General features: G+C 32.1%; 2 protein-coding genes and 1 pseudogene across 4 annotated transcripts; all 3 read left to right on the top strand.

Annotated features, from left to right (window-relative positions):
- The first annotated feature begins 2,906 nt into the window (after positions 1 to 2,906).
- MMT (methionine S-methyltransferase) lies at positions 2,907 to 11,371 on the top strand. Of its 3 annotated transcripts, none has more exons than XM_090307532.1 (12): positions 2,907 to 3,291; positions 4,287 to 4,480; positions 4,693 to 4,899; positions 5,040 to 5,135; positions 5,722 to 5,914; positions 5,985 to 6,169; positions 6,253 to 6,489; positions 7,388 to 7,522; positions 7,705 to 8,022; positions 8,212 to 8,391; positions 8,828 to 9,799; positions 10,811 to 11,371. In XM_090307532.1, exons 1-12 carry the CDS (start codon positions 3,054 to 3,056, stop codon positions 11,105 to 11,107), a joined length of 3,252 nt encoding a protein of 1,083 aa, XP_090163658.1. In that variant the 5' UTR covers positions 2,907 to 3,053; the 3' UTR covers positions 11,108 to 11,371. The 3 variants fall into 3 exon arrangements, with proteins under 3 accessions (XP_090163658.1, XP_090163660.1, XP_090163659.1); XM_090307534.1 differs by lacking the exon at positions 2,907 to 3,291 and adding an exon at positions 3,608 to 3,803; XM_090307533.1 differs by lacking the exon at positions 2,907 to 3,291 and adding an exon at positions 3,608 to 4,173.
- Positions 11,372 to 17,526: 6,155 nt separating this feature from the next.
- LOC120091588 (22.7 kDa class IV heat shock protein-like) lies at positions 17,527 to 18,400 on the top strand. The gene has a single exon (XM_039049683.2). It carries the CDS (start codon positions 17,672 to 17,674, stop codon positions 18,239 to 18,241), a length of 570 nt encoding a protein of 189 aa, XP_038905611.1. The 5' UTR covers positions 17,527 to 17,671; the 3' UTR covers positions 18,242 to 18,400.
- Positions 18,401 to 19,438: 1,038 nt separating this feature from the next.
- Positions 19,439 to 21,988, top strand: LOC150032555 (uncharacterized; annotated as a pseudogene).
- The last annotated feature ends 304 nt before the right edge of the window (positions 21,989 to 22,292 follow it).

Below are 22,292 nucleotides of genomic sequence, written 5' to 3'. Positions count from 1 at the left end.
CCATTCCGCATCGGAAGTATTTATTTTCAACACTTTTTGAACTCTTATCTTGTGGAGTTTTTTCTTTGTGATCATCATTTTGTGTGATTCTTTTGAAATTTGAATGATTAGAACGACCAACACGAAAATAATAATTATTTCTTCCTCTGCCACGATCATGACCTTGACAGGGACCACAACCTCTACCACGTTTATAACATTCACATCATTCACTTTAGGAATGGTGTTATTCCAGTTGGTCGAGATTCACGATTCTTCATCAATAACTCGTTATTTTGTTCAACCACGAGAAGACATGAAATTAGTTCAGAATTCTATTTAAAACCTTTCTTTCGATATTGCTACAGGAGCATATTCGAAATGTAGAAAAATGTCTTCTCTAACATATTGATTTAAAAATTTAGAGCCTTAAATGCATCCATTTACGACGAGCTTTAGGAAGAAAAATTATTTTCTGATGATCACATTTTTATGACATCCAAGTTTATTTTGGCATCAAGCATTATTGACAAATAATTATTACCATTAATATTAAATGCTACAAATTTTAATTTTATAATATTTTCATAGTAATATCATTACAAAATATTATATTTATATTAGAAATTTAATATATATCAAATATGTAAAACAACATTTAATTCATTAATTATAACGAAGAGGAAAAAACTAATATACCTTTAGAACCTATCTTTAATCAGGAAAACGATAGCAACTCGTGTTGATAACGTGTTGTGAACTTTAGGAGCACGACGGAAAAAAGAATACCAATAAAATATAATATTAAAATAAATATAATATAATATAATATAATAATAAAATATATTAATATTAAAATAAATTAAACATATTATATAAATATATGAAATAAATAAATAACAAAAGTAAATAAAATAAAAATGATGAATTTCTCAACTTTTTCCGATCAAATGACACTATTTATAGGTAATTTGGCAAGGAGAAGATGGATTACATGTACACTAATAATGTGTAATGTTTAAACACATGAACAACATTTTGGAAAATGAGAGCATGACACATGATCAATGAACACTAAGCATGAGTATCTATTACCATAATATTTATAATAAATGTTACATTATTTTCAAATGATGATGATAATAATAAATAATAATAAAATAATAAAAATAAATCATTGTCACATCATAGCATACTCACATATTCCATGTCATATACTTGCTAAGAAACGATATCATGGAGTCAATCTTTCATTGTCAACAAATTAAATAAAAAAAAAAATTCATAATAGGTTTTTCCTTTTTCAACTAGTGGATATGAAAATTTGAACTCCTAATCTCAAGAGATATAATATATATTGAATCCCAAATTTTAAAGTCGATAGTACAAATCTTATATCAGTTGAGTTATGTTCATATTGCAATAAAATATTTTATTTATTAATTTTAATATTTTATAATTCTTTTTCAGCATTCACCTTTAAAACCATGGACCAATTACACTCATAAGTCATGATTGAAATTCATAATTTATCCAAAGTATCATCACTAATATAACATTAAATATCTTTTGACAACACATTTCTAAAGATTAAAGCATGCACAAGTGGGCCAAATAATATATAAGAAGCTCGTGGGGCATATGGAAAAGAGTAATTTAAAAGAATGAAATTGAAATCTATGAAAAGAAAATACTAGGGGTGTTCATGGATTGGGTTGGGTTGAAGGGTTTTTTTGACCTAATCCAATTGTTCGGGTTGTAAATTTCTTCAACCTAAATAACCCTTATTAAAAAATGAACTCAACCCAATCCAACCATGAAATATTTGGGTTGGGTTGGATTGGTTCGAGTTAATCGGGTAATTTATTTAAAATTTTGTTCTAAAAATAAGCAAAACGTAAATATGTAAAAATCTAATTTAATTATTTTATATATTGAATTAAGATTAATAACTCAATTTCAATTTATATAGTGAAAATTTTCTTTCTAAAATGAAAAAAAAAAAAACTACATTTAAGAGTTGTTGAAGAATAAATTATTTTTAAAATATTGGAATTAAATAAAATTAAAATCAATATAGGTATAAATAATCATGTTATAAGTAACAAAATAAAATATTTTAAAGTTAATAATAAATTCGGGTTGGTTTGAGTTATATTAGGTGAACTCACGAACCAATCCAACCCATAAATTTTTTTGTTTATTTGAACCCAATCCAACCCAAATAAGTTGAAAACCCAAACCGCACGAATTGGGTTGGATTAATCGGTTTTTTCGGATCATCGGATTTTTTCAACACCCTTAAAAAATAGAGACATTGAATGGAAAATTAAAAATCGAAAAAAGTTCGTTTTTTCTCTCTAAATTGATTGAGTTGTATTATTTTTTACCCTCAATTTTCAACTCCATTAAATTAGAACCAAACATTAGTTAGATATTGTAATGTTTACTATTGGTTCATTTTTGCTTATTCAATCACTAATTTTTATTAAAAAAAAAAGTTTATTCTTTTTGTAATATTCATTAATTGCAATAATATAACGTTTGTAAAGTGGATTAATACACAAATTGATTAACAAATCTATTAATATAGTAAAACTATTAAAGAATTGATCATTGATTTAGTAGACAGAACAAATCTATTAAAGGATTGTAAATATAACAAAGTTTATTAGTGATAGACTCTATTGTTATTAATAAACTCCTATAAATTATATCATTATAGTTGTATCATCGATATAGTTCATCACTATAGACTCCAAGAGCTTATCTAAATTTCGTTGTTTCTATAAATTCTTTTGCATTATGTTATATCTACTAATACTTTTAGTCTAATTGCTATATTTACACCTACTCTTATTAAAAATAATAAAAGGATGAGAATTTTGTTTTTAAATAATAATAAAAATATTACTCAGTCCAAGGCGATAGATCTCTACAGAATTGATGACCCGGGAACATTCAACAAACGGCCCTGCTTCTTCGTGGTTATTTGTTTCCTTCATTTTCAAGTTAACCTTAAACCTTCCCTCACATTTTCTCTCTCTCCAACTCTCTGCTTCTTCCCAACTTCAATGGCGTCGGTGTTGGATTCCACTGATGATTTCTTAAGCCGCTGTCAGCAGTCCGGCGACGCCGCTTACGCCGCCCTACGTTCCGTCCTCGACCGGCTTGAGGATCCCGCTACCAGAGTCCGAGCTCGTGTTTTCCTTGCTGATATTCAGAGGCGTTTTCCTACCAAGGATGATTGCGACCGGTGCTTCTCCTCCTACCATTTCCGGATCGAGGACATCTTTCTTGACCAATACGAAGGTCATCCACTCTCACGCGTATTTCTTTTTTTGTTGTTTTGGGCCAATGTTTATGTGTAGTTGCATTTGAAACGCTGTTTTCTTTAAGTTATGGTCTACGATGCATGAGTTCGTATTGTTATTGCAACTAATGGCAATGAGAGAATCGGCACGCAATTGTGTTGATTTTTGCTGTTGTGGATGAATTTAGTAGTCGAGTATATGAACTGTACCTGCTGAAAAAGATTTCTATTTCTTGTTTGATCTTTTGTCTTCTTCTTACAAGTCCAAATACTGTGGAGTATTTCTATATATATGTATATTTTCTTTTTCTGGATAAGCTGTAAGCTACATGTTCAATTCGAAGATTTCTTCTATTTTTCGTTTTATTTTTCTTTTGAATTGCGGGTTTGACTGCTTTGGATGCAACCATGGACCGATGTCTTATGGCCTGAAAATTATACCCGAACCATGATAGATCTGCCAAGTTTATTTGGAAGTTAGTGAATTCTCCATCGCGGTAGCCACTTTATGGTCGGTACAATTGTCAAAACATACTCCGGTTATTCCCGCTACCATATGTAGTCATTACTTAAATAGTGGTTAACGTGATCGGTCTGCGCAGTTCGTTATTAACTTTTCTTTTTCTTTCTTCCTTTACGCTGTTTGTCATGTTGTTTGGCTGCATGCAGGATCTCGGACTTCTTTCTTCCTCTGGCTCCCCCCTCCAAAACGCATTCAAATTTCTGAATTCTTATTGCTTCTGTTGTTTTTTTAATTGTCTGTCACCATACCTGTTCCTGTTCCTCGTTTATTAGGAGCTTGATCATATATTCTTCTCAATATAATTATCACCGCAATGAGCATATAGCCACTTCTTTTAGTCAATATTCCAGAGATGGTGGTTAGTTTTATTCCTTCCAAGTTTATAGTTCCAATTGCCTGCTTTTTTTGTTTCATTTTGCCAAATCTTTTTGAAAAAAATCTGCCTTAAAACCATTTTCTGGGAACCCTCAGGATACAGGGGGAGGAAGAAATTGACGTCAATGGTAATCCCTAGCATTTTTGTCCCAGAAGACTGGTCATTTACTTTTTTTGAGGGATTGAATAGGCATCCAGATTCCATCTTTAAGGATCGAACAGTGGCGGAACTTGGTTGTGGGAATGGGTGGATATCCATCGCCATTGCTGAGAAATGGTTACCTTCGAAGGTTTGTCTTCTTTCCATTATTTGCCCCTAACGGGAAGAGAAAAATCTTCTGTCTTGAACTTTTCATTTCCCTGTATGCTTTCCTTCCCGCATGTTGACAAAAAAGTATTCATTAACAGCTATAAGCCTATGGGTAATGCTTCCTGCTGAAGGTGTTGTCGCTGATACAAAATTTTGGCTTGTGAAATTTATGTCTCAAGTTAACATTTGTAGGTCTATGGTCTCGACATCAACCCTCGAGCTGTAAAGATTTCTTGGATTAATCTATATTTAAATGCGTTGGATGAGAAGGGCCAACCAATTTTTGATGGTGAGAAGAAAACCCTTTTGGATAGAGTAGAGTTCCATGAATCTGATCTACTGGCCTATTGTAGAGACAATGACATCCAACTTGAGCGAATTGTTGGATGCATACCTCAGGTACAACCTCTTTATGGAACTTCGAGTGATGCTAGTGCTGAGAAAATTTAAATGTACGGGAAATTTACACGATTGGTTATGGAACTATAGAAATAATATTAAAATAAATTGTGGAACTGACAATTGATTGCTTCTTGCAGATTCTTAACCCAAATCCAGATGCTATGTCCAAGATGATAACAGAAAATGCAAGTGAGGAATTTCTGTACTCGTTGAGTAACTATTGTGCACTTCAGGTAATTTAAAAATGATAATCTAGTGGTAGAGTTCATAATCATCTTATGAAAAGATTAGACCTTAAGTGTAGCATCATATATTTATTTTCTGCTTATATATGTGTATTTTATTTAAGCTAATTGTTTAAGCTGAAGAGAAGTTCTAGATAAGAATCGGAAAAGTTATTTGTTTGATAAATGAAACTTATCAGTCTCTTCTACACTTTCTTTATGTCCCAAAACATATTAGTGGTGAATTGTTAAGGAAGAATGGAAGACCTTTTGGATCTTTATAGTTAAATTCACAACGTTTTTCCTGTTCTATAGTCTTTATGCTTGCAAAATCCTCAGAATAATTTCCCACTGTATGACTGCTGTTTTCATTATCATTTGAAACCTTGTTTTAATTAGTACGGGGCTAATGGTAACCAGATTTACAGTTGCTCATTTAATCACCAGAATCTACTCGTATCTTTCCATTTTTCTTATTCCCATCCATGTTCTAGTTACATTTATCATCCTGCCTACTGATATGTTAAGTTTCTTTGGTGATAAACATTGTTCACTAGGCTCTATTGTTTCTCACTTGTACTATCTTTTAATGTAGGGCTTTGTCGAAGATCAGTTTGGATTAGGTCTGATTGCTAGGGCAGTTGAGGAAGGAATAAGTGTTATCAAACCCACAGGGATTATGATCTTCAATATGGGAGGTCGTCCAGGACAAGCTGTTTGTAAGCGATTATTTGAACGGCGTGGCTTCCACATTACCAAGCTTTGGCAGACAAAAATTCTTCAGGCAAGTGAATTTTTTTCATTGGAAAATTTATCTATGCATATTGAGTTATATTCATATATTGTATTTACAGGCAGCTGACACTGACATCTCTGCCTTGGTTGAAATTGAGAAGAACAGTCCGCATCGTTTTGAGTTTTTTATGGGACTTTCAGGGGATCAGCCTATTTGTGCTCGAACAGCATGGGCATATGGGAAGGCTGGTGGCCGCATCTCTCATGCCTTATCAGTTTATAGCTGTCAACTTCGTCAGCCAAATCAGGTTCAGTATACTGAACTGATCTTTAAAATAAAATATGAGGATATGGAGCGAATGATTAATATAAAATCTTAATGAGCTGACAGGTTAAGACAATATTTGATTTTCTCAAGAGTGGATTCCAAGAAATCAGCAGTTCCTTAGATTTATCATTTCAAGATGATTCTGTTGCTGATGAGAAGATTCCATTCCTAGCTTATCTTGCCAGCATATTGAAAGATAGTGCATATTTTCCATATGAGCCACCAGCTGGGAGCTTGCGTTTCAGAAACCTTATTGCTGGATTCATGAAAACATACCACCACATACCACTCAGTGCTGGAGTAAGATCACATGCTGGTTATTGACTTTTGAAGTTCTAATTTATTTATTATTATTTCTTATAAGCACGAAATTAACACGATTACTTCTTCGATCATATCTATAAAATGCTTAATAGATAATTCTTATACAAAAAAAGAAAGTAGACATGAAAACAAAAATTAAAATATGCTAGTTTTTAGTTTAAAGACTATCTTGATCGATATTTTGCTTCAGTTCTCTTGGCAGTTGTTAAATATTTTACAAAATTTGTTCAATATGTAATAAAATACATTGACTTCTTATATGAATGCATTAAACCACACTCACATTGTTCAAGCATATGATAGGCTAAAGAGTCTTGTGCATAGGATTTCATTTTTTCATATTCTTCCCATAACATATAGCTGTAACGAGATTAGGGAATTGAATAGCCACTGTAAAATCTATAAGACCATTTTAAAGTTTTTTTTCTAAGTGATTTGGATCATTTGTCATCTTTTGGTTATTTAAGGTAGGGAATGGATGATTAACAATGCTCACTTTATGCAATGGTCTTTATAATGCATGATACTTAAAAGTACCGAGTTTGTCGAACTGACGACATCCTTCAAACTGCAATTATGTCACTCAACCTTTATGTTGCATGCAAGTCTTTCTTCTTTGGATGTTAGATACATTTTGAGCCAAGTTTTTTCATTTTGCTGGTATAGCTATATAGATGTGTTCAACCCCTTCTAATCTTCCAATTTGAAGTTCTGCTCATCACCGAATGTGCATATATGTATCTCCTTGTGCTTAACACATGAAAGTACATAGTTTTTCTATTTAGAGAAGTGTTGCAGAATGTTTTTTTTACTTGTTATGAGGTGCGTACGCAGAACTGTATCTCTGATTAGTCTCTTGCCTTTTCTTGTGAAGAATGTTGTGGTGTTTCCATCAAGGGCTGTGGCCATTGAGAATGCTCTTCGATTGTTCTCCCCTCGCCTTGCCATTGTGGATGAACATCTAACACGGCACCTACCGAGGCAATGGTTAACTTCGCTCAATATTGAGGTAAATAGTGCACTTTAATCTCTTTTTCTTAAATATAATCAGTTGGATTTTTAGATTCAGTTCTTTGAACTATACTCTATTGCTACACCATGGAATGCAGTCAGTATATATAAATTAAGACTTAAAAGAGCATGAGTTATCGATGAGATATGCCTGGGATAATTTGTATGCATGTTTTGCAGACTGGAATTGATAGTGCCGCAGATGATGTACTTACGGTTATTGAGGCCCCAAGCCAGTCAGATTTAATGATGGAGCTGATAAAGAAGCTGAAACCTCAGATGGTGGTGACTGGGATGGCTCATTTTGAAGCTGTTACTAGTTCAGCTTTTGTGCACCTTTTGGATGTTACAAGAGAAATAGGTTCCCGTCTTTTCTTAGACATATCTGACCATTTTGAACTATCCAGTCTTCCAAGTTCCAATGGAGTCCTAAAGTATCTAGCAGGAAATTCTCTCCCTTCTCATGCAGCCATTGTGTGCGGCTTGGTGAAAAATCAGGTACTTCATTTTCAACTTACAGGTATCGGTTGTTTGCTTCAATCAAGTTATCACTAGAGAGGCTTACTCTTTGATGTAAATGCAATGAAATTGCAAATCTGCTAAATTTGATCTCTTGTGGGAAGTAATTATATTACTTCGTCATGTACTTATCTGCTTAGCTTAATGTCTACTCGATTCACTTTTCAGGTATATACCGATTTAGAAGTAGCTTTTGTTATTTCTGAAGAAGAAGCCATTTTTAAGGCCTTGTCCAAGACTGTAGAATTGTTAGAAGGGAACACCGCCCCTATAAGTCAATATTATTATGGCTGTCTTTTTCATGAACTACTTGCTTTTCAGCTAGCTGACCGCCATCTACCTGCACAGGTATATCAACATTTTTTTCTTTTCCTGCTAAATATATTTATTATATGATGGTGGTCTAACAACACAGAAATTGTATCAATCTGCTTTACTGAGTCATTTTTAAGTTTTAACTAGCTTTCTACATTACAGTACAATGTCATTTATGTTCCTAAGGAATATGTTGACTGAGTTGTGTATCATGCATTGGGATAATGGTGACAACAGAAGTTTGTAAAATGTTTGTTTCCCATGTTGAATGTTACAACCAAGTTGGGATTATGAAAGTGTTCAATCAGCCACATATGGGCCATTTGACATGCGACATTTTTCTCATTTTTTTTACTTAAATTTTAAAACTTCTATTATTTGCTTTACATTTGGAGTTCAGTGTCATTGTGTTGTTTGTTATATGTACTGTTTACCTTAGTTTTAATTGATTGATCATTCATGTCCTCAGAGAGAATGCGACAAAAGTGCAAGTTCAAGAGACATAATTGGGTTTTCGAGTTCTGCCATCTCAGTTCTCAGTAATGCTGAGTTGTCAATTGATCAGACAGAGAATTCTTCCCTGATTCATATGGATGTTGATCAGAGCTTCTTGCCTACACCAATTCCAGTCAAAGCTGCTATTTTTGAAAGTTTTTCAAGACAGAACATGTCTGAGTCAGAAATAGATGTCACCAATAGCATCAAGCAATTTGTCAAAAGCAATTATGGGTTCCCTATTGAAAACAATACAGACTTTACATATGCTGATAGCGCATTAACATTGTTTAATAAGATGGTTCTCTGTTGCATCCAAGAAGGTGGAACACTGTGTTTTCCAGTTGGGACCAATGGAAACTATGTTTACAGTGCCAAATTTTTGAAGGCAAAAGTTGTAAACATACCTACCAAATCCGAAGACGGATTCAAGCTAACAGAGAATGCAATTAATCAAGTACTCGAACACGTGAAAAGCCCATGGGTGTACATATCTGGACCAACAATTAACCCAACTGGTCTGATTTATGACCAGAAAGAAATAGAGAATTTGTTAACCGCTTGTGCTAAATTTGGGGCTAGGGTCATCATTGATACTTCATCTTCAGGATTGGAATTTGATTATGAGGGCTGGGGTGGCTGGAATCTGGAAGGAGTTCTATCAAGGCTTTGCCGATCTAGCAATCCATCGTTTTCTGTATGTCTGCTTGGAGGACTATCACCGGTGATGCTAACGGGTGCCCTCAAATTTGGTTTTCTGGTTTTGAACCAGCGACCTTTGATCGACTTGTTCCATAGCTTCTCAGGATTAAGTAGACCTCATAGCACAGTGAAATATGCTTTAAAGAAGTTGCTAGGACTAAGAGAGCAGAAATCAGGAGACATGTGGGATGCTGTAACCAGACAGATTAAGGACCTGAGAAGTAGATCCAATCGTCTGAAAGAGGTAATCATAAATTTTCGAATAAATTATATAAAATATTCCTAAACTTTGAGGTAGATTTCAATTATGCCTCTAGACTTTAAAATTTTGCACTTTTAGCTAGGAACTTTGAAATTTTTTCTAAAAGATATCTTTGAACTTTGATTCGGCAGTGTAAGTATAAAAATCGGTAGACATACATAATATTATTTAAAACTATATAGATATTAATATCTATGACCTTGATAAAGGGCTAAGGAAAGGTCATAGGTTCAATCCATGGTGGCCATCTGCCATGGATTTAATATCCTACCAGTTTCTTGACACTCAAATGTTGTAGGATTAGGCGAGTTGTCCTGTGAGTGTGAGATTAGTCAAGGTGCGCGAAAGTTGATCTGAATATTCACGGATATCAAAAAAATAAATATATATAGAATATTAATATCGTTATTACCATTGATTTCATCTTAGAGTTCAAGAGTACTAGGTATAACCTAACCTATACTTTTCTTTATATGGTTTTCTGTGAACTAAGCATAAGCTTTTTTTGGGTTTGGTTTGCAATATTAAATTAGAATGAATGAATGTGTGTGCTCATTTTGTCTGCTCCTGAAAACTACCGAGTACAATAAAAGAAAAAGAAACTTGTTTTTAATATATTGCTTCTACATATAGTTGCCTCATTTTATAGTTCGTTGAAAGATATTGTACGTAGTGTGCCCCTTGGGCTTGTTTGCATGCTGAACAAAAACTTTCACTTGTTGCCTCTTTAAGTTCACGTTTGGAAGTAATTTAAAATTGCTAAAATCACTTTTGTCACATTCGAATTCTCTTTGAAACATCCATTTAATCACTCAAATCAATTTATTGTTTAATTCTATATTTTTAAACGCAATTTTCATACTATTAAAATTGTTTTAAAAATCATTTTTCCTTGGTTTTGAAAATGACAAAAGTTTAACCATTTCATAACCACACTCAAACATGCCATAGTTTGTCTAAAATCTGACTACTATTCTCACCCCATTGAGACAGACACTTGGGAGCTGTGGATGGGATGTCCTTGAGTGCCATGCCGGTGTCTCCGTGGTTGCCAAGCCCACTCTTTACATGAACAAGACGATCAGACTCAAGAATGCCATTGATTATGAAGTGAAGCTCGACGACTCAACCATACGAGAAGCCATTCTCAAGGCCACTGGTTTATGCATCAACAGCAGCTCATGGACAGGAATTCCTGGATACTGTCGGTTCACAATTGCGTTGGAGGAAAGTGAGTTTCAAAAGGCACTTGATTGCATTGCTGAGTTCAAAAGAATTGCCTCCTCGTAAGTGCTCCTCTATTGCACTTTCATGTTTCCATTTTCTCGTTGGTCCTTTCTTTGAGTTGATCGACTCTAAAAAGGGCAATTAATTACTGAAAGTCATTCCTTTTAATCAATGAAAGCCCCCTTATTCCGTAGTATCTTTGTTGATACATGGAATTTAACGCAGATACTTTTGCTCTTATGTATGTATGTCATTCCTTCAAGTGCCTAAAAATTTGAATTTCATCTTTTAATTAATCTATTCTCTATAGGAGTCATTTTGCTTGAATAGGTGATTCCTAGGGCGAATTTCTGTTTCTTTTAGTGGACATACATACTTAATTAGATTAAAATCGGTTTAAATCTTATTTTGGTTCCTAAACTTTTAAAAATATTCGTATATGTCTTTGAACTTTGAATATTATTTTATTTTGGTCCCTAAACTTTTAAAAATGTTTGTTTTAGTCCTTGAACTTTTAAAAAGTGTTTATTTTAGTCCTTGAACTTTTAAAAAGTGTTTATTTTGTTTCTTGTTATATCAAGATTTTGTTAACTCTTTAACAAAATAGTGAGATTATTTGTATTTTTGGATAACCATGCTATCAAATAAGCTAGCTATGCTAAAAAATGTAGAGTTTCAATTTTGAATAAGGTGGCAAAGTGGGAGAATTTAAAAAACATTTTTAGTTCAAAATCTTGGTCGTTCAGTATTTTAGCGTGTTGGTTGTTGACATTTTACTTCATCTTCATTTTGCTCTATACATACTGAGTTTAATCATCTAAAAATACAAGTATCCTTACATTTCTTTTGAAGAGTTAATATAATTTTAATAGTAGAGACTAAAATAGACATTTTTTAAAAGTTTAGAAACTAAAACAAATGCTTTTGAAAGTTTATGAACCAAAATAGAATAAGATTCAATGACTAAAATAAGATTTAAATCGTTAAAATCTATTGTACTTTAAAGAGAATTGAAAAATAACACAAATGTTTAACACAAAGTTAGTATTTTTAGGCATGGTGTATTTTTTTGAAAATTAAGCTTATCGACTTGGATAGTTTTCTTGCTTTTATCATTTTTTTTGTTCAGAAAAATTCGTTTGGAAAAACCAAACCAAAATTTGATCATTAAGAAAATTTGTGTTTTAAAAAAAATAAAAATAAAATAAAATGGTTAGTTCAAATGGAATGGATTGGTCATTTGGTCGATTTAGTTTGATTTTAATAGACTTTATTGTGGGATTCTTCTTTTTTTTTTTTCCCCAAAAAAGGCAACGTTAGCTTCAATTATCATAAATGGTAGATCTAAACAGGAGGTATCTGTATCAAATATGTATATACTATGAGATTAGAGGTTCGATCCTCCCATCACATAAATTGTATATAAAAAAAGGAGGGTACTTATTTTCTGTCCGATTTGAGCTTTTCTTAGTAGCCAAGTTCTTATAGTTGGTTGTGATGCAATCATCTTTTCATGAACGTTCAAAAGATCCAACAATAAATCATTGTCGAGTACAAAATAAAATATATATTAACTCTCCCAAAAAGAAAAAAATCTTACATAAAAGTCAAAGTTGAAAGTTGAAGTGAGATTCAACTAACATAAAGTAGCATAAAATGAGTCATCTAATGAAGTAAAATATGCACTTATTTTTATGTAAAATAATAAGGTTGTTTTCAAATATAGTAAAATGCTACTCTCTTTTAGTGATAGACATAGATACTAGTCTATCAATAATGGATAGAGTCAACTTATTTTTAAATATAATAAAATGTCATGTTCTATCATTGATAAACATGAACATTTTGCTATATTTGAAAATGTTTTTAATAGTTTTATCATTTAAAATAATTACCCTAAAATAATTTAGGGAATAACATACTATATATTGGTAAGATAAATATTTTCTTTTTTTAAAGAAGTAAACAATACCACCGAACTGAAATAAATAAAACCATAAGGAAAAAGGATTCAAAAGTTTAGAAGCAAATGTAAAACTAATATGAAGTCCAAAGGTTTCCTTAAAAAAAAAAAAAAAAAAAAGAAAAAAAAAGAAAAATGAAAAAAATGATCTACCGACCATTGGAGAAAAAAATCTACTAAAATACTATTTTGATTCATGTACTTTAAAATTTTTAATTTTAGTTATATACTTTTAATAAATCTTAAATGTGTCTTTGAAATTATTTTTTTTTTATCGAAATTGGTTAAATAATACAAACTCTTTTTTATGCAAGAAAATATTTTATATGAATATGCAATAAATACATAAAAAAAAGTTTATGAAAAAATCAATAATAAATTAACAATGGAGACTAAATTTAAAATTAATACACACAAAACTAGATATTTGAAAGTATATGAACTGAAATTCATCAAATTTTAAAGTATAATAACAAATGATATCCAAAAAGGTCTACAAAGCCATGGGAAGGAGAGAAATGAAAAGAAGTTTAAAAGGAAGAGATAAGTTTAAATTTTAGTAGCAATTGTAGGGAATAAGGGAAATGTTGTCCCATAAAAAATAGTCTAAGTTGATCGACATGGAAAATTATTTAATGAGATTGTTACAATATGATTATCACTGATAGCTACCGGATATAAGATTATTTAAAGTCTACATTTTCTTTAGAACAATCACATGTGTATTTTAAATATTTTTCGGTTCCTATTTTAAATATCAAATTGTGTGAAACAAATAGTTATAATGTAGTTATCTCCTCCAATAATTTCTTCATGAACCTATATTGATTTAAGAAAAACTAAAATAGGATTATAAAATCAAGTTCAACAAATATGACTTGTGTGGAGTGAGGGAATTGAACCTCAAACCATGAGATTGATAGTATGAACATTATGCCAATTGAGCTATGCTCTTATTGGCAAATTTATGCCTATTTAGTATATATATTTTTAAAAGCATTTAATGGGTCTTTAACTTTAATTGGTGTTTGGGGTGTTGAGTTGGTTGTTATAATAAGTGGTTATAATATTTTGTGGGTTATAATAATTTATGTTTAAGGTGTAACCTATTTTAGTTTGAGTTATAGCAATCTGTGTTTGAGGTGAACACTATTCTAATCTGGGTAGGAATAATAAACACCGTAACAAAAGATATTCGAAACAGTAATAAGTTATAGGTTACAATAGTTGAAAATACCAACTATTAAAATTGAAGTTCCAAACATGGAGTGGACTTCTATAGCCCATTTCACCCACTTAAAGTTGGGGGCCCAGACACCCTAAATATTGTATCTAATTAGTCATAAACTTTAAAAATATCTATTACATTACCAAAATAATAATAATAATAATGATAATAAAATTAAAAATGTCTAGTAAGTCATTCAAATTTCAATTTTGTATCTAATAAGTCCATGACATGATTAACTGTTTTTAAAAGAGACTTTTATACGAAAAACTCCTTGTGTACCATATATTTTATTAATGTCATAGATTTTGAATTATTTCATTTAGCTTTAATTTTAGCCCATTTAACATTTTCACCATTATTTCAAAAATTTCAAAATATTTAATTCTTTCCTTATTGATATTATTCTCAAATTTTGATTTTAATTTTGTTCTTTATTAATTCCGGTTGATTTTTATTTGATACAAGATATTTCAAATTAATGGTTGTTCATTTTAGGATATTTCTTTTATTTCCTTCCATATTTCTAACTAAAAATTGATTACCTCTCTATTGAGATCACACATAATGTTGAATATATTGATAATATACTAGAAAATATGAATATACATTGCATACATAATAATATTTTTTTGGTGTTTACAAATATACAGGAAAATGTAAATATATAACACATAATTTGTTTGGTATATGAGACAATTTAATAGACTAATAATCTTGTTCGTGTTCATGTACTTATCAAATATGTCTTGATTTATTTTAAAAAAATTTAAATATATATTGAACATATCGTATTGTATATATCAAATATACCTTGTTTTCTTCTTTGAAACTTCTTGCCAATTCTTGTTTTCATTTATGAGGAGAACAATTTTCAAATTTTTGGAGAAACTTTCCTTGTTTGTGTAAGTTTTGAAAAGAAGACCATGTAGGAGTGTTCGTGGATTGAGTTGGGTTGGGTTTAGGGATATTTTAGGCCCAACCCTGTGGTTCAGTTTGTGTATTTTTCTAACCCAAACTAGCCATTGTTAAATTATGAACCTAAACCAACCCAACCCATAGAATGAGTCGGTTCGGTTCCATCGGTTCCCTTAAAAAAAAATTGAATCACTAATAAAAAATACATAAGATTCCACAATCCACAAGAACGATATCCAAAATTTATTATAACAAAACAAGTCTCCAAAATTCACAAGAATGACCATAATGTCTACAAAATTCAAAATATAGGCAACAATGTTTCCAAATGTCTACAAAATCTATAAGTAAGACTATAATGTCTACTAGGGGTGTTCATCCCTCTGGGAAGCAATCGGGATAAAAACCTAAGGACTAAGCACTTTTTTAGGGTTTTCAGTCTTCTTTCTGTAATGAAAGCATGGGTTAGGTTGAAAGACTTTTTAGACCTAACCCAATTGTCCGGGTTGTAAATTTTTTCAACCCAAATAATTTTTATTAAAAAATGAACCCAACCCAACCCAACCATGAAATATTTGGGTTGGGTTGGGTTGGTTCGGGTTAATCGGGTCATTTATTTAAAATTTTATTCTAAAAAGAAGCAAAACGTAAATATGTAAAAGTCTAATTTAATTATTTTCATATATTGAATTAAGATTAACAACTCAATTTCAATTTATATAGTGAAAATTTTCTTTCTAAAGTATAAAGAAACTTTGTTGAAGAATAAATTATTCAAAAATATTGGAATTAAATAAAATTAAAATCAATATGTATAAATAGTTGTGTTATAAGTAAGAAAAAAAATATTTTAAAGTTAATAATAAATTCGAATTGGTTCAGGTTGGTTTAGGTTATATTAGATGAACCCATGAACCAACTCAACTCATAAAATTTTCATTTATTTGAACCAACCCAATCCAAATGGGTTGATAACCTAACCCAAACCACACGGGTTAGGTTGGGTTGATCGGTTTTTTCGGATCATTGGGTTTTTTGAACACCCCTATTAATAATATTATAAATATTTTTTAAAAATTGAATGATTAGGATGGTTAAAAAGCAATCTGGGTCAGACTTTTTATAAAATAATAACCCATTAGGCTACTCATGTAAAAAATATGAAAGCTTACACAATTGTGTAATAGGCTATTTATTGAGGCTACACATATAGAAAGCCTTATTTAAAATTGATCAAATAGATTCCTAAACTTTCAATTTTGTATCTAGTGGATTTGTACATTTTAAAAATATTGAATACGCCAATGACTTATTAGACACAAAGTTGAAAATTTTGAAATCTATTAGATACGAAATGAATGTTAAAGTTTAAGGACTTAATAGACACGATTTAAAGTTAAGAAACTTGACGTAAACTTGATAGTTGAGGAACCTATTAATCACTCTCAAAAGTTCTGAAACTAATTAAATACAAACTTTAAAATTCAAAGACTAATGATTCATTTGGATTGTTTTTGGTGAAAACAAGTGTTTTTCAAAATGCATTTTCTCTTAAAGCACGTTTTATAAAACACCATTTATTAACAAAAACACATTTTGTGAAAAGTGTTTTTATTAACACATGTTTGTTTAGTTTTTACTACATACTAATAACACTTCTTTTAGAATTTGGATTGATGTGTTTCACTAGGAAAAAAAAACCTATTTCTCAAACTAATTTATGAAAAGGTAATCAAACCGTATAAATCTTATAATACGGTTTTTTTTAAAAAAATTAAATATTTAAATAATCAATCTAAATAAAGATACTTGGATATATGGCTACACCCATCTTTGATATTTGTGTAGCCCACTCCAATCAAATAAAATAATAATAATAATAATAATAATAAAAATAAAATAAATATTTAAAGCAGAAGAACAAAAGAATTTGTTAAAAATTGAGTAGACTTCGCAAACATGAATTATATGCACTAACTATTACTCATCCTATGAGGGATATACATAAAAGCATCGAAAACCGACTCGACCGATCAAAATTGACCGAATTAAGGTCGGTTGGTTGGTTTTTGATTTTCCTAAAATATATATATATATTTTTTTTTTGTCGGTTTGACACCGACTAACCGATGTATGGAATGATCTTATAACCGTAATTTAAACAAAAATCAATTTCTAATGTACTATAAAAAAAAAAAGAGAAAAAGAAAAAATCAATTTTCATACTACAATCTAGAAGTAGAAGGGTGGCAAGCCAATATCCTGGGTGAATCTGGAACATTCCAATCCCTTCAGTCTTATGCTTAACTACTCTCCAAATTACCAGAACCATCTACAAACTTCCAATCAAAATAATAAATTCAATACCATTTTTTTTTTGTCAATTCAAAAACTAACACAAACCTTCTCGATATAATCCCATCAACCAACCCATTGATCCCCAAAAACAGTCTAAAAGCACCAACTTAGCTGCAACAAATCAAACACCACAACCTTCATTTTCTCTCCAAACTTTCAAATGAGCAACCCAATTCCGCTCCTTCTTTGCCTCCTCACGGCGGCGTTCACGGCGGTCCGGGAAGCCGAAAGCTTTGTACCGTACACCGGAGCGCCGTGGGGCACGGTGGTGCCGTCCGACGACCCATTTAGAATCCTTGAACAGATGACTCTAACAATCCCAAGGGGAATGGAAACAGTGGCATTGGCACAAGTGGACTGGAAAGAGACCTCGTTTGAGCACAAGATTTTGATAGACATTCCAGGGATGAAGAAGGAGGATGTGAAGGTGGAGGTGGAGGAGAACAGAGTATTGAGGATCAGCGGCGAGCGGCGGGCGGCGGCGGCGGTCGAGGAGGGGGAGAGGTGGCACAGGGCAGAGAGGGTAAATGGGAAATTTTGGAGGCAATTTAGGATGCCTGGAAATGCAAATTTGGATGGGATTAAGGCAAATCTTGAAGATGGGGTACTCAAAATCAGAGTGCCTAAATTAGTGGAAGAGAAAAGGAGGCAGCCTAAGATCATTAGTGTTTTGGGGGAGAGACCTTCTGATGGAGAAACTGATCTCAAAGTGTCTAAAGATGAGATGTGAGAGTCTGAGAGAGACACCAAAAATGGTTAAATATTATATGTTGTGTTGAATCTAATGTATAAATGAACTGAATTAACTGAATTTTATGTTGTGATGATGTGAGAATTGTAATCAATCAAGTATTGGAGTAAAACTCTTGTTTAGTTTTGAGTTTTAAAATGCTATTTACCTTGAATGTTCTTGAGTGGAGGGATGTACTAGAAACTTACTAGGCCTAAGTTCTACTTTGTTTGGGTGTTTGTTCTAATTTATGGATTCTATATTTAGTTATGTTTTTCTAACTAACTATACTAATTAATTACTTTATTAATTTGATTTTCTTCTTTAAATTAGGTGGATTCTTATGGATTTTCTTGTCTCTTCCAGTGGTTGGATCAGTGTTTTAAAAAAGCGCAGTCGGGGGCGCGTGCCTTGCGGCGCCTTCCACGAAGCGCCAAGGCGCGCGAGTCTTTTATATGTATCTATCTATATATATATATGTGTATATATTACTTAAATACCGGTTTAAGTATAATATAACTATATTTATATTTTTTTAACCTAAATCTCGGACGAATGAAATGACGGCTGCACAAAACAAAAAAATCAAATCTTATTGGATGTTGCTTCTTCTTCACGGTTCATCTCCAATAATTGGTGAGTCTTTTCTTCTTTTCTCTCTCTACTTCTTCCTCATTCACGATTTCATTAAAAAAAAACTGAACTGTCCTCTTCTTCTTCTTAAAAATTTAAAAAAAAAACCAGAACTTCACGATTTCTTACAAAAAAAAAAAAAAAAAAAAAAAAAAACAACAGAACTCTCCTCTTCTTCTTCCTTTCTTCATTCACGTTTTCTTCAAAAAAAAAAAAAACAAAATTCAGACTGTCTCGTCTTCTTCCTTTATTCAAGTCTGTTCAAAAAAATTTTCAGAACTGTTTCTTCTCTTCCTATCTTCCAAACTTTAGTTACTTTGTTGTTGTTCTTCAAATCAGTCTTCAAAAAAATAGTGTGTGATTGTCAATTGTGAAGTCTCTCAAAAAACAGAGAGTTCTACAAAACAGCCACCATTACTTTGCTACCACATTGGGATCTTTGTTTTGTCATTAAAAAAAAAAAAAGACTTCTAAACAGAAAAGAAAAATCTACAAAACAGCAGCCGTCATCAAAATTAGTAAGTAGTTAATGTTTACTAATCAAGTTAAGTTTCTAATAATTAGATGGCTGACAGTTTAAGAAAGGATCCGGCATGGAAATATACAAAATTGCAAAATGATCAAGATGTTAATATATTAGTGTGCGGATTTTGTTCAAAAGTAACAAAAGGAGGAGTTTTTAGAATGAAACAATGCCTTGTTGGTGGTTATAGAAATGCCACGGCATATAGAAAATGTCCGGATCACGTGAAGGAAGAGATTAAAGAGTATATGTCTAAGAAAAAGGAGATTAGATCAAAGAAATTTGATTGTAGACATTGATGTGGAAAACTATGGTATTGAGAATGAGGACGAAGATGAAGTGTGCATAATAAATTCGAATAAAAGAGTGGCACCAATTTCAAAGAAGTCAAGACAAAAGGGTCCAATGGATGCATATTTTACACCAAACCCGGAAGATGTGGTGCAAAATAGAAAGAATGACAAAGGAAAGGGAAAACAGAGTACGATGAATGAGGCATACAAAAAGGAAATGAGGAGGCACACCATCCAAAGAATTGCTTGATGGTTTTATGATGCAGGAATACCTCTCAATGCTTGCAATTATGAAAGTTTTGCCCCCATGATTGAAACAATTGGGCAATTTGGTCCTGACTGAAACCACCATCGTATCATGAGTTGAGAGTGCAGTGTTTGGAAAAAGAATTAGAAGCCACAAATGAGTTGATGAATAATCATAAGGCCGAGTGGGCTAAGGTTGGATGTATTATTATGGCTGATGGATTAGTTAATAGTCCTAAAGGCACCATGTTTATTGAGTCTATCGATGCTTCATCTTATGTGAAGGACGGAAAGAAAATGTTTGAGTTTCTCGACAATTTTGTAGAATGCATTGGAGAAGCCAATGTTGCACAAGTTGTTACAGATAATGCCTCAACAAATGTTATGGCAGGTAAGAATACAAAGTACTAACTCTTTCTTAAATTTGTTAGTCTTACGCTTGTTCTTACTCATTTAAGAAGCCTAAAGAAGCCTAAATATGTTCTTATTTTACTTTGTTAATAGGGAGATTGTTAGAAGCAAAACTACCCCAATTAATTTGGTCTCCATGTGTCGCTCATTGCTTGGATTTGATGTTGGAGAATATATACAAGATCCCACATATTCGTAAAATACTAAAAAGAGGTATGGAGGTTAGCAATTTTATTTATGTTCATCCCGGATTGTTAAACATGATGAGGCAGTTTACTAATCAAAAGGAATTAGTTAGACCAGCTAAGACTCGCTTTGCTATAGCTTGCATAACATTATCAAGTTTACATCGTCAGAAAACCAATTTGAGAAAGATGTTTACTTCGGACGAGTGGAAAAACAACACATGGAGCAAAGAACAACAAGGAAAACGGGTTGTTCAAATAATTTTGTTGACAGCTTTTTGGAATACCATTGTATTTGCTCTTAAAGTATCCGACCCTTTATTGCGAGTACTTAGGTTGGTGGATGGCGAGAAGAAGCCTCCTATGGGATATATTTATGAGGATATGGATAGGGCTAAGGAGGCTATTGCCAAATCCTTCCATGGTAAGGAAGAAAAGTACAAAGATATTTTTACAATAATTGATCGACGATGGGAGCTCTAGTTGCATCGTCCTTTGCATGCAGCAGGATATTATTTTAACCCAGAATTCTATTATTTAAATCCAAATATTCAAGCAGATGATGAGATTGTTAACGAGTTATATTCATGTATAACAAAAATGGTTGCTTCCTTGAACATTCAAGACAATATACTTAGAGAGCTAACCAAATACAAGAAAGCTGAAGGACTATTTGGACAGCCTTTAGCAATAAGACAAAGAGACAAAATATCTCCAGGTAAACTTTAACTTATTCTATTCTATACCTACTAATAAAGTTTTGATCTACTGATTCTATTCTATAGTCGAATGGTGGGATGATTTCGGACAATCAACTCCAAACTTGCAAAAGTTCGCTATGAGAATTTTAGATCTGACTTGTAATGCATCTGGATGTGAATGTAATTAGAGTGTTTTTGAATAGGTCAGGTATCTTCTATTATTTGTAGTACCTCTAGATGTGAATGTAATTGAAGTTGACAATGAAATTTTTATTGTGTATACTTGCAACTTCATAGCAAGAAAAGGAATAGACTTGCTTAAAGTTGTCTGAATGACTTAATATTCATAAAATACAATAGAGCACTGAAGTCTCAATATAATATTCGGGACATCGTCGATCCTATCTCTTTAAAAGAGATAGATGATAGTAATGAGTGGCTTGTTGGAAGAATGGATGACGATTCAGAGGAGGATGATGATCTTGTTTTTGACGACGATTCTTTAACATGAGGCGATGTTTCAAGAGCTACTGGAGCAAAAGAACTTTCCTATTATTCTAGAGCTGGTACCTCAAGAACTAGACTAACGCTTCATGCTCATCTTCATCTTCCACACAACCACCATCCCAACCCACCCCACACCAGTTAATTTGGATGATTCTGAGACCGACGAAGAAGATATAGATGGTTATAAGTCGAATGATGGAGAGAATGAGGATGAAGACCTATTTAGTGAAGATGAGTTCGATATTTAGGATTTTTGAATTGTATTTGTGATTGTTTTTATGTTGTTTCACGCAACTTGGTGTTGAATGACAATGAGTCAATGATTAATATATAAATCTTATATATCTCTTATTGTTTTTTGTATATTCTTCTTTAAGTAATATTTCTATCCATCTATGTTTTAGTTGTGTAAATAAACATGTATATAGTATATATATATATATATATTTATATATTTTTTTTATATATAGTGCGCCTCATAAAAAAAAGCCCGCGCCTTTTTGTGTGCCTTGTACCTAGGCTCTAGAGGGCCATTGTGCCTTGGGAATTTTA

Source organism: Benincasa hispida, chromosome 11 (genome assembly GCF_027475165.1).
Source record: "Benincasa hispida cultivar pf3 chromosome 11, pf3_genome.v1.1, whole genome shotgun sequence".
NCBI classification, from domain to species: Eukaryota; Viridiplantae; Streptophyta; class Magnoliopsida; order Cucurbitales; family Cucurbitaceae; genus Benincasa; species Benincasa hispida.
Note: the sequence above shows the minus strand (reverse complement) of the source record. Positions and strands in the feature narration are given on the sequence as shown.

Coding starts and splice junctions, on each gene's coding strand:
- LOC120091588 (XM_039049683.2), top strand. CDS start 17,672: ATGAGCAACCCAATTCCGCTCCTTCTTTGCCTCCTCACGGCGGCGTTC.
- MMT (XM_090307532.1), top strand. CDS start 3,054: ATGGCGTCGGTGTTGGATTCCACTGATGATTTCTTAAGCCGCTGTCAG. Junction 6,170..6,252: donor AACTTCGTCAGCCAAATCAG/GTTCAGTATACT, acceptor ATGAGCTGACAG/GTTAAGACAATATTTGATTT. Junction 6,490..7,387: donor ACATACCACTCAGTGCTGGA/GTAAGATCACAT, acceptor TTTCTTGTGAAG/AATGTTGTGGTGTTTCCATC.